The 14,444-nt window shown below is 39.0% G+C and overlaps 8 protein-coding genes across 8 annotated transcripts; 4 read left to right on the forward strand and 4 right to left on the reverse strand.

Annotated features, from left to right (window-relative positions):
* Positions 1-203: 203 nt before the first annotated feature.
* On the reverse strand, positions 204-2,678 carry PUT3 (Put3p; the record flags this gene model as incomplete). Its single annotated transcript, XM_449193.1, has 1 exon — positions 204-2,678. One exon carries the CDS (start codon positions 2,676-2,678, stop codon positions 204-206), a length of 2,475 nt encoding a protein of 824 aa, XP_449193.1.
* Positions 2,679-4,015: 1,337 nt separating this feature from the next.
* On the forward strand, positions 4,016-4,546 carry ATP7 (F1F0 ATP synthase subunit d; the record flags this gene model as incomplete). The annotated part of the gene is made up of 1 exon (XM_449194.1): positions 4,016-4,546. One exon carries the CDS (start codon positions 4,016-4,018, stop codon positions 4,544-4,546), a length of 531 nt encoding a protein of 176 aa, XP_449194.1.
* Positions 4,547-5,064: 518 nt separating this feature from the next.
* HCS1 (ATP-dependent 5'-3' DNA helicase HCS1) lies at positions 5,065-7,152 on the forward strand (the record flags this gene model as incomplete). Its single annotated transcript, XM_449195.1, has 1 exon — positions 5,065-7,152. The coding sequence occupies one exon, from the start codon at positions 5,065-5,067 to the stop codon at positions 7,150-7,152; it is 2,088 nt and encodes a 695-aa protein (XP_449195.1).
* Positions 7,153-7,302: 150 nt separating this feature from the next.
* SWD2 (WD-repeat containing protein SWD2) lies at positions 7,303-8,283 on the reverse strand (the record flags this gene model as incomplete). The annotated part of the gene is made up of 1 exon (XM_449196.1): positions 7,303-8,283. One exon carries the CDS (start codon positions 8,281-8,283, stop codon positions 7,303-7,305), a length of 981 nt encoding a protein of 326 aa, XP_449196.1.
* A 321-nt stretch (positions 8,284-8,604) lies between these two features.
* On the forward strand, positions 8,605-8,853 carry MCO12 (Mco12p; the record flags this gene model as incomplete). The annotated part of the gene is made up of 1 exon (XM_449197.1): positions 8,605-8,853. The coding sequence occupies one exon, from the start codon at positions 8,605-8,607 to the stop codon at positions 8,851-8,853; it is 249 nt and encodes an 82-aa protein (XP_449197.1).
* A 398-nt stretch (positions 8,854-9,251) lies between these two features.
* RAM2 (bifunctional protein farnesyltransferase/protein geranylgeranyltransferase) lies at positions 9,252-10,226 on the reverse strand (the record flags this gene model as incomplete). Its single annotated transcript, XM_449198.2, has 1 exon — positions 9,252-10,226. The coding sequence occupies one exon, from the start codon at positions 10,224-10,226 to the stop codon at positions 9,252-9,254; it is 975 nt and encodes a 324-aa protein (XP_449198.2).
* A 625-nt stretch (positions 10,227-10,851) lies between these two features.
* CDC16 (anaphase promoting complex subunit CDC16) lies at positions 10,852-13,083 on the forward strand (the record flags this gene model as incomplete). Its single annotated transcript, XM_449199.1, has 1 exon — positions 10,852-13,083. The coding sequence occupies one exon, from the start codon at positions 10,852-10,854 to the stop codon at positions 13,081-13,083; it is 2,232 nt and encodes a 743-aa protein (XP_449199.1).
* A 167-nt stretch (positions 13,084-13,250) lies between these two features.
* On the reverse strand, positions 13,251-14,417 carry SKA1 (Ska1p; the record flags this gene model as incomplete). The annotated part of the gene is made up of 1 exon (XM_449200.1): positions 13,251-14,417. The coding sequence occupies one exon, from the start codon at positions 14,415-14,417 to the stop codon at positions 13,251-13,253; it is 1,167 nt and encodes a 388-aa protein (XP_449200.1).
* Positions 14,418-14,444: the final 27 nt, after the last annotated feature.

Here is a 14,444-nt window from a genome sequence, read left to right on the forward strand (position 1 = left end):
ATATAGCATCCTTAGCCCCATCATACTGTGTTGTGCAGGACTGTAATATCCTTACATTCCTTTTAGTCTCAGGAAAATCAAGGTATAATAATATATTCCTGATATGGAAATTTTGGTTCCCCATGATTAAAAAATTTGGTAAACTAACAAGAATATCTATTTATTATTAAAAGCTATAAAATACAATGATATCAGAAATTTAATTATTTTAACATGAGAAGATTATCACCAAGCTCCAACTCAATACCTGCAGCACCTGCTGGATCCATCGTATCACCAAGCCACATTGCTTGATCTGAAATTTCTTTCCATAATTTGCTATCAGTTTGATCGATGTCGTCCATCGCATCTAGAACTTCCTGAAGATCATCATTATCGGCATAATTTATTTGTTCAAGCTGGTTTTTATTTTGCTCCATAATCTGTGTATCTTTTTTGGTTATTGGAATTTCGTATGATTTCTCTAGCGTTTCTTTTATTGCATTATATAAGGTGGTGGCTTCTTTCGTGGAATGCTTTTCCAATGTGTTTAGCAACTCCTCATCATTTTGTTGGAAAGAATCACTATGCTTGGAGATCAAATCTCTCATAATACCATGAAAATCCATATTTAACATTAAGGTTAGTAATTGCGCACGTCTTAAACCAGCAGCAATATTACCCATTGTTTTCATAACTGTAAGCATATCTAAAGCTTGATCAAGATACTCGTGTGTCTGTCCATGTATTCCAAATGCGACATTAAAAAGCAGTAAAGTACAAGAAGATGTAAATAGATACTCACGATCCATATAACCAAAAACAGCCACCAAGTTCTGATCCATTATAGTTCGGAGAGCTCTAATTGTATTGACAGATGCCTGAAGGGAACAATTCAATAGTGATGATATTGTAGTCGAGTACTTCGCCAAATCAACATATGTATTGCTTGCCTTAAATTTTTTGAGTTGGATAGATGTAAAATGAAAAAGAAGCGGCCTAATGGCCAAATTGATGCCTTGGAAAAATTCAGTAAATATATTGGTCCCTAATCTTGTGATTTCAAGTTTAGAGTTTGTAAAATCTGTTTGTAGAGAATCTGATAGAGTATTTCTCCACTCCAAAAGTGATTGGATTATACTCTTTAGGATAGGTAAGATGTTTGAGTTAGGCTGCCTTTGATACATCTTTTTTAATATCTGTGCATTAATCCTTACAATTGAGATACAATTAACAATATTCTCAGCCGGAGAAAAAATATAATTTTCATCGATAGATGGATGTAGTGTTTGATCACTTGGAAGTTCTGTTGATATAGTTGCATCCGAGAGACTCAAGGGAAGACCCGCTTTAGAACTCAGCATTCTTTCAAACATGTACACAGTCCACCACAACCTTCTTTTGTGCTCTAATTCCGCTCTAGAAATAGAATCCCCTTGTGCGTCTACATGCATACCCAAAATTAAACATGAGCGTACTGCTTGACCAATATAAAAATATGACGCAACAGTGCAGTCTAACACTTGTAAGTAAAATGAATATAATAAAAGTGCTTCTATACCTCCTTCTTTTGTAACACACTCCAATCTTTCACCAGAGAACAGGCAATTAAACAACTTTGAGCCTATGGTAAAAAAATAGTATCCAGGTATTTTGGAATCATCATGTTTTTTCACATTTTCCATGTTAGATTCATCAGAACACAGATACATCTCACCCATTGCAAAAATAAGAAACATTTTACAAAACCAAATGGTCTGCAAAGTGTTATCATTTTTGTAAGGTAATGACTCTTCTGCATAGATTATATCAAGCTCTCTTCGTACTAATCCTTCATTAAAAAAGTAGAAACAGCCTTCATTAAAAGAGATAAACTTGTCTACAAGTAGTACAGCGTATTCATATTCTGGTAATGTGATTATAAATCGATCTGCAGAGCCCCAATACAAATGGGTTAACACTATTTCGAATTTTCTTAAACTCAATTGATTTATTCTATCTACAGGAGACATACCCGATAATTGGGGTAATTGGGTGGAGACGTTAGCATCTTCAATGAATTTCCTATAATTAGTAAAGTCATCTCTATTATCCAGTTTCAAGTTTATAGGCAGTGGTTCAAGATTTTTCTCTGTAACATTGCTAGATATCAAGGATTGTAGTTCCAAACCGAATAATGTCATTGATGAAGAACCCACAAAGTATTTCAAACCATTTTGAGTTTCAATCAGTCTTCCACTCCGCTGTGCAAAATCTGATGAAATCATCTCGTCTTTGCTATCATCTTGTAGATCATTGTTTTTATCCAGTTCAACTAGAGTATGTGCTATGTTTGTGTGGCTGTTTCCATTAGTATTGTTTATGATTTTATTTGTTTCTTCACCAAAGTGTGATTCGAATTTTCGTACTTTGTCTTCCAGCATTGATATAACAGATCTTAAGGTTTCATTTTCTTTTTTAAGTTCAGAGATCCCAAAGTTCATCTGTTTGATAAAATTTACATTTACAGCTATCTTCTTAGTGGGTGCCAAATATTCACATGTTGCAGAGCTGATTACACATTTCGCACACGGATTTCCCCCGGGACACTTGATATGCTTTTGTCTACAACGCAGACAGGCAACTCTCTTCTCAGTTGGTGGATCAGAACTGGTGCTTGATTTCCTTACGCCATTGCCTTTCCCACTCACGGTTCCCATCTTTCAAGTTTGTATTAGATCAGGGTAAAAAGGCACCGCTCTAACTTAACTTGCTCTTCCTCTATCGCCTAGCTTTAAAACTTTTTAAAGTATATGTTTAAACTGTCCTAATCTTCATTGCTTCACTTCTTTATTAATTTTTTTTTTTTGGGAGTTCCAACATCCCATGCTAAGTGCGGTGATCCTTATATAATTCCGATGATTTAATCATGCAAAGCATTTCCTCTCTTTGTCTTAAATTAGCACTTGAAAAAAAAAAACATCAATATAAGCTATTCTAGCTTTTTCTGCTGAATCTTTACAGCACAGTCCACTACCAAAATACTGGCCCACACAAGTTAAGGTAAAAAAAACTACAAACTAGGAGAGACAAATACAACGAAGCAAAAGAGGTCTGACTCAGAGAAACGATCTTAGAAAATTCCGCATTGCCAAGAAGGGGAAAACATATAATACCGGCCTTTCTTCCCATGTATACTTTTCTTTTTCCGTACATTGAACCAGCATAACCATTGAGGGATAAAGAGCAATATCTCCAACTTACTCCCGGGGACCAATCCCGAAAGCTCCTGTAAGAGAGGAAATCCCGGACCTGCGATTAATGCAGAAAACAGGGAAAAATCAGGATGTTCAGAACAGTTCCAGATGTGCATGTATAATAACAAACTAATGCTTCAAATCACATGAACTGAGATCGTCTACCCCAGTTGAAACCCTTAGGCTTAGAACTCGTAAATAATACAGTAGTATAACACACAAAAAAAGTAATGCAGTATAACACGCCAAACTAAACTATAATCAAACTACCACGTACCAAAAATTCCAGATCGTAAATATAAGATCTCCCTAGCGAGACCCTGAAACGTGTCCAACACCGGTGTGTTGATCCACAACACAAAATATATACTATTGTTTTATCTCTCTCCCGCCTCCAGCTACCTCATGTATATAGCATAGTTTTTACCTCTACCTCCGCGCCCTCCCAATCACAGCATACCTTAGCCGCCGGTACAGATACCTGCCGAAAGGAGAAGAGAGAAATGCGCGCCGTTCCACCGCTCCTTTTTATATACTTTTTGCTAGCCGCCGAGCACAAGAGGTGAAATAGATCTTGAGATCGATCCTGATTGGTCCATGTAGTATCACTATATACGACATAATTAAACCAAGCCAGACGGGTCCCCTTCAGGCGAAAGAGCGCAATTCGAGGAAGTCTGGAAAGTGCTTGGGCTTGGAGGGCCAGAGGCATACCGCTTTAAGAAGACGGATAAGAGGGAGTCCAGGACCTGTTTGGACTGTGATCAGGTTGAGGAGTATAAGTAAGTAGAAGAACAAGGATGTCATTGAGTAGAACAGCAGCTGCTGCTAACAAGTTGGATTGGGCGAAGGTTATCTCGTCTTTGAAGTTGACTGGTAAGACTGCTACGCAGTTGTCGACATTCAAGAAGCGTAATGATGAGGCGCGTAGACAGCTGTTTGAGTTAGAGCAACAGCCAGTTGAGGTTGATTTTGCACACTACCGTTCTGTATTGAACAACAGTGAGGTTGTTGACAAGATCGAGCGTTATGTGAAGTCGTACAGCCCTGTTACAGTGGACACATCTAAGCAGTTGGGTGCTATTGCGTCCTTCGAGAAGTTGGCGTTGGAGAATGCCAAGGAGACCGAGGAGATTGTCTCCAAGGAACTAAAGGCTTTGAAGGAGACGTTGGCTAACATAGAGTCTGCTAGACCATTTGACCAGTTGACTGTTGACGAGTTGGTCAAGGCTAAGCCAGAGATCGACGAAAGAGTCGCGGAGTTGGTTAAGAACGGTAAGTGGGAAATCCCATCGTACTACCAGAAGTTCGGCAACATGTCTGTTATGTGAGGTGCCCCTTGATAATTTTGAAGTTTACAGAATCTCAACTTGGATAACAAGTTGCTTGCTCGTTTACTCCATTTTTTAAAAAACAAAAAGTAGCACTTACTGTTACAGAAGCATTTAATATTCAAAATACTTTTCTTTGACTATTAGCAGGACTAAAGAATTTCTTTCCACATTGTACAGCAAAGAAACAGGTTATAAGGAGCTTGAGAAGTTATATATTCACCAAAAAACACAAAAAACAAAGGTCATTTTTCTTTTAAAATTACTATTAGTACTTAATACTTGCTTATATCCATTTACCTTTGCTCATTTTCTGGCTTTAGGAATTGGTCTTGGTTTATTATATTCACACCATGTATATTTTTCAATAAAAATCTCTAAACTTTATAAAAAATCAATCGAAGCAGATGCTCGAGTCTTGTTTAAGGAAACCATTTAGGCAATTGATAGTGTTGGGGAACAAATTAGAACATTAGAAAACAGAGTCTGTAAGTTCTCAGTTCTCTGTAAGTACCATAATGAGCAATGCTGCAATAATAGACAGTTTTTTGGATTCTTTGGACTATGAAAAGTCTCAGGATATTGAACTTGTGGAGTCTTTACTGAAACAAATCCCTCTGAAAGGTTTATCCAGACTTGGATTAGCCATTTCAAATTTGACTGTTACGAACTCCAGAACAGGTTTGGCAGGTAAATTGGTAATTGAACTAGCGCAGACACAGAGTACGCCTGTATCAAGCGATTTGAAGAATGGAGATATAGTTATTATTAAGCCATACAGCAAGAAAGAGGATAACGACCAACAATGTCAAGGTGTGGTGGTGAAAATCAGCAATGCAGAGAGTAATTCAACCTCACCGACTTCTTTGGCAATTGCAATTGATGAGTCTCAAGAGAATATTGCTACAACAATGATACATTCGAATGAGAAGTTTTACGTTATGAAAACTGTGAACACAGTTACTTATGACAGAATGAATTCAACTTTGAGGAAACTAAAAGAATTCAAAGAGAAATCTATCTCTAACCCGATTATTGATATACTTTTACCCACAGAAGGTGTCAAAAAACTGAGAGCATCAATACCCAATGCAAAGAAATCAAATATTCAATTCTTTGATGAGAATTTAAACGACTCACAAAAGTATGCGATCAGATTTAGTATGGAAAACAAACTGTCCATAATACACGGTCCACCAGGTACCGGTAAGACATACACAGTTGTTGAATTGATTAGGCAATTAATATCAAAAGACAGTACCTCCAGAGTTCTCGTATGTGCTCCATCAAATATCGCGGTAGATACCATTCTTGAAAGACTATCCAAGTCAATTAAGGATAAAAGATGGCTGCTCAGAATTGGGCATCCAGCAAGACTATTGAAGACAAATTGGTACCATTCATTGGATATACTGAGCAAAGAAGGTACTGATTCTGCATCTATTATTAATGACATTTCAATGGAAATTACCAAGACAATAGCTTCGATAAAGAGTATCAAATCCTCTGGGGAGAGAAGAAAAGCATGGGCAGAAGTTAAGCAATTAAGAAAAGAACTTAGGTTGAGGGAAAGAAAGGTTATTAATGACTTAATCAAACAATCAAGAGTGGTTGTGGCTACTCTTCATGGATCTAGTAGTAGAGAACTATGTAACTACTACAAAAGTATTGAAGAGGGAGAAAATGATAATCTCTTTGACTATGTTATTATCGATGAAGTTTCCCAAAGTTTGGAACCTCAGTGTTGGATACCCCTCATATCGCACTTGCAGTCAAAAATTACCAAGTTGGTGCTTGCTGGTGATAGCAAGCAACTTCCCCCAACGATAAAGACGAATAACAATGATAAAGTCATGAAAGTCCTAGGAACCACACTGTTTGATAGATTAGTAAATATGTATGGTGATGAGTTCAAAAATTTGTTAAACATACAATATCGTATGAATGCAAAGATCATGGAGTTTTCTTCTAAAGCAATGTATAATGGAGAACTGAAAGCTGATTCTTCTGTAGAAAACATAGTTTTAAGTGATTTGCCAGGCGTTGATTCTAATGAAGAAACAGATGAGCCCATTATTTGGTATGATACTCAGGGTGATGATTTCCCTGAGGTCGATGAAGAAGAAGATGAGCTGAAATCTAAGAGTGCCAAATTTCTGTATTCCTCAAAGCTTAATACAAATGAGGCATATTTAGTTTTACACCATGTCAGGAAACTCATCGAATCGAATGTACAACAAGATTGTATTGGTATTATCTCACCATATAACGCACAGGTCTCATTATTGAAAAAACTAGTCAATGGGACAGAAGATAGTCCAGTGTATCCATTAATAGAAATATCTTCCGTTGACGGTTTCCAAGGTAGAGAAAAGGAATGTATCATACTATCTTTGGTAAGAAGTAATGATAAAGCTGAAGTTGGGTTTTTAAAGGAGCAAAGGAGATTGAATGTAGCCATGACTAGACCAAAGAGACAGCTATGTGTAATTGGTAATATTGAAACACTGCAGCGCAGCGGAAATTCTTTCCTAAAGGACTGGACCGAATGGTCTGAAGATAACGCTGACTTAAGATATCCTGATGTGGGCGAAATCTATGAGTGAAATGAAATATATACATATATATGGTAGAAAATATTGAGAAAAGTGCATATGCAATGAACGATATGACTAGCATTCTTAAAGGTATTAATTAATATTACATAGGAACCCGTTGTGCATTTCCTCAATATATCATAAAGGAATACGAAAAGATTACTGTTCAAGGACATAGAAATCTACCGACTCATCAGCGGTCACAAACATTGAGTATTTTGGATTAAATAAAATAGTTCTGGGACACACTTCTTCAGGAGCCTGTACATAACCCTGAGGTTTCAAAGTTCTGTTACTTATGGATTCTCCGTGATTCCATATGGCAATCTTACCGTCATAGTCAGTAGCGAGGGTAAATTGGCCATCTGGTGTAAAGCACGCAGACCCCGAATCCATGAATTCCCTAAGAGGGAATGGTTTGGTTCCTACCAATTCAAAGAGCTGTTCACCAGTGAATGCATCTAGAATCAATTGTTTGCCATATGATGAAGCGAGAAGTATGTATTTACCGTCATTAGAGAACTCTAGCTTGTTCCATTGTTTAAATCCCTGCTCAACTTTGATAACCAAGAATGGTCCATTTTTCAGTTGTCTCACATTGTATAGTCCAATTTCATTTGATTCGGGGTTCCCAAGTGCAAATACTAACCCACTAGGGTCATATGCGATACAGTTGGGTACTACAGTGGGGATAATGGCCTGTGCTTTAGAAGTCCGGAGGTCCCATACCCGAACAGATTCGTCATATGATGCTGATAGAAACGAATCATTGATTGGGGACATCTGTATATCACTCACTAATGCACCATGTCCAACAAAGTATCTCAGATATTGGTTTGTCTCGAGGTTTAGATGTCTTATATCAAAGGTCTTCATGGTCGAGGAATATATACACTCACTTTGTGCATGTGTGAACTTAGCTGCATGGCAGCCATACTTCTTCGAGGCAATTGTATTTAAAAACCTGCACCCGACACTATCATATAGATGCATTGTATCTGACGCGCTTGATGCAAGCAAATGCTGGCCATGATCGTCGAAACATAATGATGTTATAGGGCTAACTTCTTTCTCAGAAACCCGAAACGATTTAACAGCTTTAAATTTAAGTAGTGTGTCCTTGCTAATACCCACCGACATAGCTTCTTCCTGAGTTGAGTTTTGCGTGTATCCCCTAGGTAACAAGTGGTTTGTGTTGATCAATTGGTAATGGAGGAAATTGGCAATAGAGCGTAAACTATTGTCTAAATGCTATCCATCGATCGAGTGCTTGTCTTTTCCATTATAACTTTCTAGTTTTTCCAAACTGGCCAAAATCCACTTTATTTTTTTTTTGCAAGCTGGAAGCCCGCAGATGGCAGTTTTATTGAAATTTGCGATGAGCAAGTAACTGATGGTAGAAACTGCAGTGGCTACATTCTAGTATATGTTGTTGATCAACCAGATCTAGAGTGTTTTGCGATGTCTGTTGGTTCTATTGTCAGGTGGGGTGTAGATTTGACGCTGGTAGCCATAGTACTTGCGTCATTGCGCCGCAGTACAGGATTAGTGCTCCGGTATGAGACAATGGGTTTCAGTGGCTGGATCCATGGTTATCTGCAATGGGGGGAAATGTGTTTTGGATATTTGAAGAGCTATGTAAAACGTAGTCCTTGGTTTAGGCCTCAGGTTACATATGATGGGTTTAAGAAAATCGAAGAAATCGAGTAAAGTTTCAACTACATTTTACGCTGGACAGGTCGAGATACACTTGAGAGGGGTGCTGAGTTTTATTAATTCTTTTAAGTTATCTCTTAGGACCTAAATTCTTCTACTACTCATATAACCGTTAATAATATTCCTAATGCTCATGTATCTATGTAAAGAATAAATATATAAAAAACTGATATGTTAGTGTTAGTTAAATATTCTGATATATCAGATAAAAAAAAAACATTGAATGTCAAATTAAAAGGCAAAATAAGGTTATTAATAAATTAAATGATAAAATGTCTTACGGTAAATTGTGCATATGAATGTAGGGGCTAATGAGAAATATCTGTAAAAAGATTATATTAGAATTTTTTGAATATGTTAGAGAAAGGGATTAAAAATTAACTGAGTCCGCTTTAGCTCGATTTCAATTGCTTGATCTTGTGTTGCCATAGATTGGCTCTGATTGGGTCGAATTTATCGCTTAGAAGTTGGTATGCACGTAAAGCTTTCTCTTGAGTAGATGGATTTCTGGAGTACACGTGAGCCAGAAACTCAAGAGCGTAAGACGATTCGATGGTCTCTATCTTTTCTGCAGTAGAGTCGGAGTCCAGCACCCCATCGATAAAACCTTCAGCAAATCGTATTATAGACGGATCGTAGTTTTCGTGTAGGAATAGTTCGTATAGACCCCGCAGGTATGTCCAGCAAGAGATGTTCTGTGGGGCAAGTTCTATCTTCCCCCGCAGATAGTTGTCAATCTCTGCTATAACCTGCGTGCTCGAGCTCTCCGTGTGTTGCCAGACAAACATCCTGTGTGTCCATGCGCTGTTGTTGTATATGTCCCGGCGGATCATCATATCAGTGAAAGGCAGCTCGTGGTTGAAGTCCTTAAAAAAGAGCACACACCACTTACGGTACGACCATACGTGATAGTTCTTCGTGTCCTCGTCGATCATCAGCTGTATAATGGGTAACTCGCGCTTCAACTGCGGAGATGGGTGGACTTTCAGCAACGCCTGCCTGTACGACCATATCTGGTAGTTCTTCGGGTTGCTCAGAGTCACTTCATCCAGCCAGTCCAGCTCCTTGTTCACCAACGCACCTTGCTCCACCTTATCCAGCGAGCTCAATTGCTCCTTGATAATGCTGTACCTATAGTTCCACACCGTGTAGAAAGCAGGCGCAATAGCGATCACTTTCGCCGTCAGCAGCAAAGCACGCTGGCTCAGCTCCCCAAGAGACATCAGCCGCCTGCACAGCCCCAGCAACAGCTTGTACTCATCGCTGTACAGTATCTTGCACAACTCATCAGAACCCATCTCAATAGGCATGGGCTCGACATCCCCGAAATTCTCAGCACACCACGATAACATTGCACTCTCCTTCATTGCAGTACTTCACCCTCGTAACAAAAGGCGACTCTACCACACACAGCACTATTTAAAATCACAGCTAGCCTCCTTATATAACGCAAGGACTCATCCCATGGGGGGAAGGACCAGTATTGTATTGTATTTCAATTTTTTTCTTCACACAAAGTTTCGAGAGGGAGAGAGACACACACAAAACTGCAAAACTGCAAAACTGCAAAACTGCAAAAAAAAAAAGAAATTCCAAATATATCGTTATATACGCTTTAGTTGTTTTATACGTTAACGTCACATGTTATCATTCGTTTTTTGAGGTTTAATATTATGTTGTACGTGATATCAGATGATTAGACGTATATCATTATATAGAGTTGTGATTCACGGGTAGTCATGTGGTTAGTGCTCTTTTACGTGTTCCTGCCGTTCATCGTGATGGTGGAATGGGCATCGCGCCGTTCTCGCTGTTCTGCCTGCAGTGTGTAGCTGGCGGCAAAGTTCGTGGTGTTAATACTGAGAGCGGGACAACTACTTGTTGTGTGGTCAGGGGCCTTATACGTATTTAATCGTGATTTCAATTGCTTGAGTAAAGGGTAAAGCTTCTGTTTCACTGAAGTGGGGCGCGCTGGTTAGCTACTTTTTTTTTATGAGAGATCAAGGGCAGGAAGGTTTTACGCCCGTGCAGAGGCGGGTGGTGTCGCCTGTGGGTGCGGCGAGGAGTCCGCTGCTGACGAGTCCGCTGGTTCAGAAGTATGCGGGGGCCTCGCTAGCGACGCCGCGGAAGCATCTGGGGGCCAGCAACAGCAATAATGGTAACAACGGGTCGCTGCTGGCGTCTATGTCGAAGAACAGTATGCTGGGGTCCACTATACCATCTACGCTGCGGAAAGTAAGTCTACAGCGCGAGTTCCACGATAACGATTCTGATGTCGTGGGCGCGGGCGTGGGCGGCGGTCCCAGGTGGTCCAAGAGCGCGCAAGGTGATGGGGATGTTATTATTGTGGGTGCTGCAGGAGGTGACAACACCGCGTCCCCTACAGGAGACGGTGAAGGGCTGAACACCACTACATTGACCACTACAACCACCACAGTGACAAGCGGGGCAGGCAATGGAAGCAACGAGATAGATATCGCAAAGATACCACTGATAGAAAGGCTGCAGCTTTGGCGCCACGACGCCTGGATCCAGCATCTCTACGGCACAGCTGAATTCGTGGCAACTAAGATATACACAATGACCGGGGACGCCAACGACGCGTTCTGGCTGGCGCTGATATACTATTCCATGGGGTCGCACAACAGGTGTATCGAACTGTTGACCAAGGATGACATTATCTCGGTAAGCATTGTCTGTCGGTACCTGCTGGCCAGGTGCTACATTGACGTGAAGAACTACGATGATGCCCTGGATATTGTTGGAGAAACGAACCCCTTTGCTGACACCGCTGAAGCAAGTGCAAGAATTGAGAGCGACGGAGGTATTAAACTAGAATCGTCGATGTGCTTTCTAAGAGGAAAGATATACGTGGCACAAAATGATTTTAGTAGAGCTAAAGAGGCATTCAAAGAGGCAGTATTGGTAGACCCCAAGAACTTTGAGGCCTACAGACAGTTGGTGGATTCTCATCTGCTGACTACTAACGAGGAATGGGAACTACTAGATTCTCTAGATTTTGATTCTCTAGGAGATGATAGCATACTGGTAAAAAGTTTGTATACGTTAGAACTTTCTAAGAATCAAAACCAAGATAGAATTACTGAAGCACAAGATATTTTAAGGCAGGACTATGATTTGGCGGATGATATTGATATCGTTACTTCAGATATTGATATCTTATTCAATCAATGTAAATTCAGCCAATGTTTAAATGTTTGTGAATTAATGCTAAAGAGAGATCAATTCAACAATAAGATTTTGCCAACTTATATATCGTGTCTTTACGAAGTGAAGTCCTCCAATAAACTCTTTCTTCTAGCACATGAACTAGCCGAGAAAGATCCAAGGAACTGCATAACTTGGTATTGTGTTGCAACTTACTACATGCTCTTAGATCGTATTCCTGAAGCTAGAAAGTATTTTTCTAAGTCGTCAATAATGGATCCTACTTTTGCGCCTGCTTGGCTTGGATTTGCACATACATTTGCTCTTGAAGGCGAACAAGACCAAGCGATATCTGCTTACTCTACTGCGGCTAGATTTTTCCCAGGTATGAGCTTACCTAACTTATTTTTGGGAATGCAGTACATGGCATCAAATACATTGACACTAGCCGAGGAGTATTTTTCTCTGGCATACGAGTCAAGCCCTCAAGATCCGGTTATCCTCAATGAAATTGGCGTACTAAAATTTAAAAAGGGAGAATTGCATAAGGCCAAACGTTACTTGAAAAAAGCTGCTGAATGTTGTAAGGATATGGAGCGTTCCTCAAAGACGGTTCTTTCCGTGCAGATAAATCTGTCTCACACATACCGGAGATTAGGAGAAAATGAAAAGGCAATTAAATACTTGACCAATATCCTGGAGGATACTGAAAACAGTTCGGAAATTTATTGCTCTTTAGGCTTCTTATATCTAAAGACTAATCAATTACAAAAGGCTATTGATGCATTACATAGAGTTTTAGCCATAAACCCAGGTAATTCAAGCGCACAAAAATTGTTGAATTATGCTTTAGAGCTGAACGTTACTTTAGAATTGGATGAAAATCATCCATTGGTTGTAAATAGTAACATACTAGATGAAGAGCATAGTGCTTCCAAAATAGGTAAAAGGAGGCAACCTTTCGAGTCAATTAATGTTGACAAGAAACGAAATAAAGCTGGACAACTAACCGAGCAATCATTGAGCCCTGCAGGTGAAGCAATGGATATTGAGTAGAATAAATACATTTATTGACTCAATTAGCATAAATAATAAATTTCACACGAAATTGTCAGGTATTATGTGATGTAATATTACAAATATATATAAACTCATTAATTTTTTTCAAAAGCGTACTTATATGTTTAATGGAAATCTTTCATAAATTCTAGTATTCACGTCTCCTAAAATTCAACAGAAATGGGCGCGGATTCTGTATTTACATGAGATCGTTTACTTTTCTGTTTGGTACGATTCTTTTTGCTTTTGATACTGCTGCCTCCATTTTCTTTCTCTATTGATATTTCAGGCTTGTCGTGATGTTCATCAGTTTCGATTAGTTTCTTTTTCTTCTTCTTGGATTTCTTAGAAAGACTTGGATGTGATGTTGAATTTGAGTTCGTAACGTTGTTTATGTCATCTTCAGCATTATGTATCTTCATATTAGTCTCAATATGTTTCAATTGATCTTCATCATGTTTTTTGGCTTTAAGTTTCTTTTCCTTCTTAAATGTCTTATCTGAGGTTTCATCATGATTCTCATTGCCTTCTCCTTTGCCAATGTCGATATGGCTCTTTTCCTTCTTCTTCTTTTTTGATTTTTTATCCTTCTTCCTACGCTGTATGATAATTTTTGAGTCTTCATCAGAATTATGTATTGCATTTTGGGTTTGTTGGGGAGTTTCAGGGATTTCTTCTACGGTAATTTGCTTCGTTGGCTTCTTTTTCTTGCTCTTTTTCCTCTTAGCTTTCAATTCTTTGCTATCATTGGTACTATTTCCTTCAGCTTTTGGTAACTCTGTTTGTATTCCATTCTCATCTTTCAAAAACATATCCATAACTTTCTCAAAAGGTCTGTCATCATCTTTAGCATTGGTTTCTACTGTTTTTCTTCCTGTATTTTTCGTCTTCTTGTTCTTGTTCTTCTTCTTTTTCTTCAATGTAAGATCACTATCTGTGGGACTAGAACCGCCATTGCCCACTATCAGTCTCTCTTCTTTCACTTCTTTATCTATTATTTCATTCAGCAGCTTGAGAAAATCTTTGTTGCTATTCTCAGTTGTTTCCTTTAGTCTTGTCCTCTTTGGCCTCTTACTCTTAGTACCATGCGCGGTTCCCGAAGATAGTATCAGGTTATCTAGATCCACTTCCAGCTCATCCACCTCTAACGTATCGTTCCCATTTCTCACATTCTCAGACTTTCCCTCTACAGCAGGACTAGCATTATTAGTGTCAACCAGATCAGCAGCTGCATTGCTATCTCTGAGCCATCGCGACTTCTTCTCTCTTTTACTCGCCTTCTGGACTATGTCGTCAGACAGCAAGAAATTAACAAGCTCATCATCATCCATACTAGTATCTCTGAACTTATAAATATC

This window comes from Nakaseomyces glabratus, chromosome L (genome assembly GCF_010111755.1).
Source record: "Nakaseomyces glabratus chromosome L, complete sequence".
NCBI lineage: Eukaryota > Fungi > Ascomycota > Saccharomycetes > Saccharomycetales > Saccharomycetaceae > Nakaseomyces > Nakaseomyces glabratus.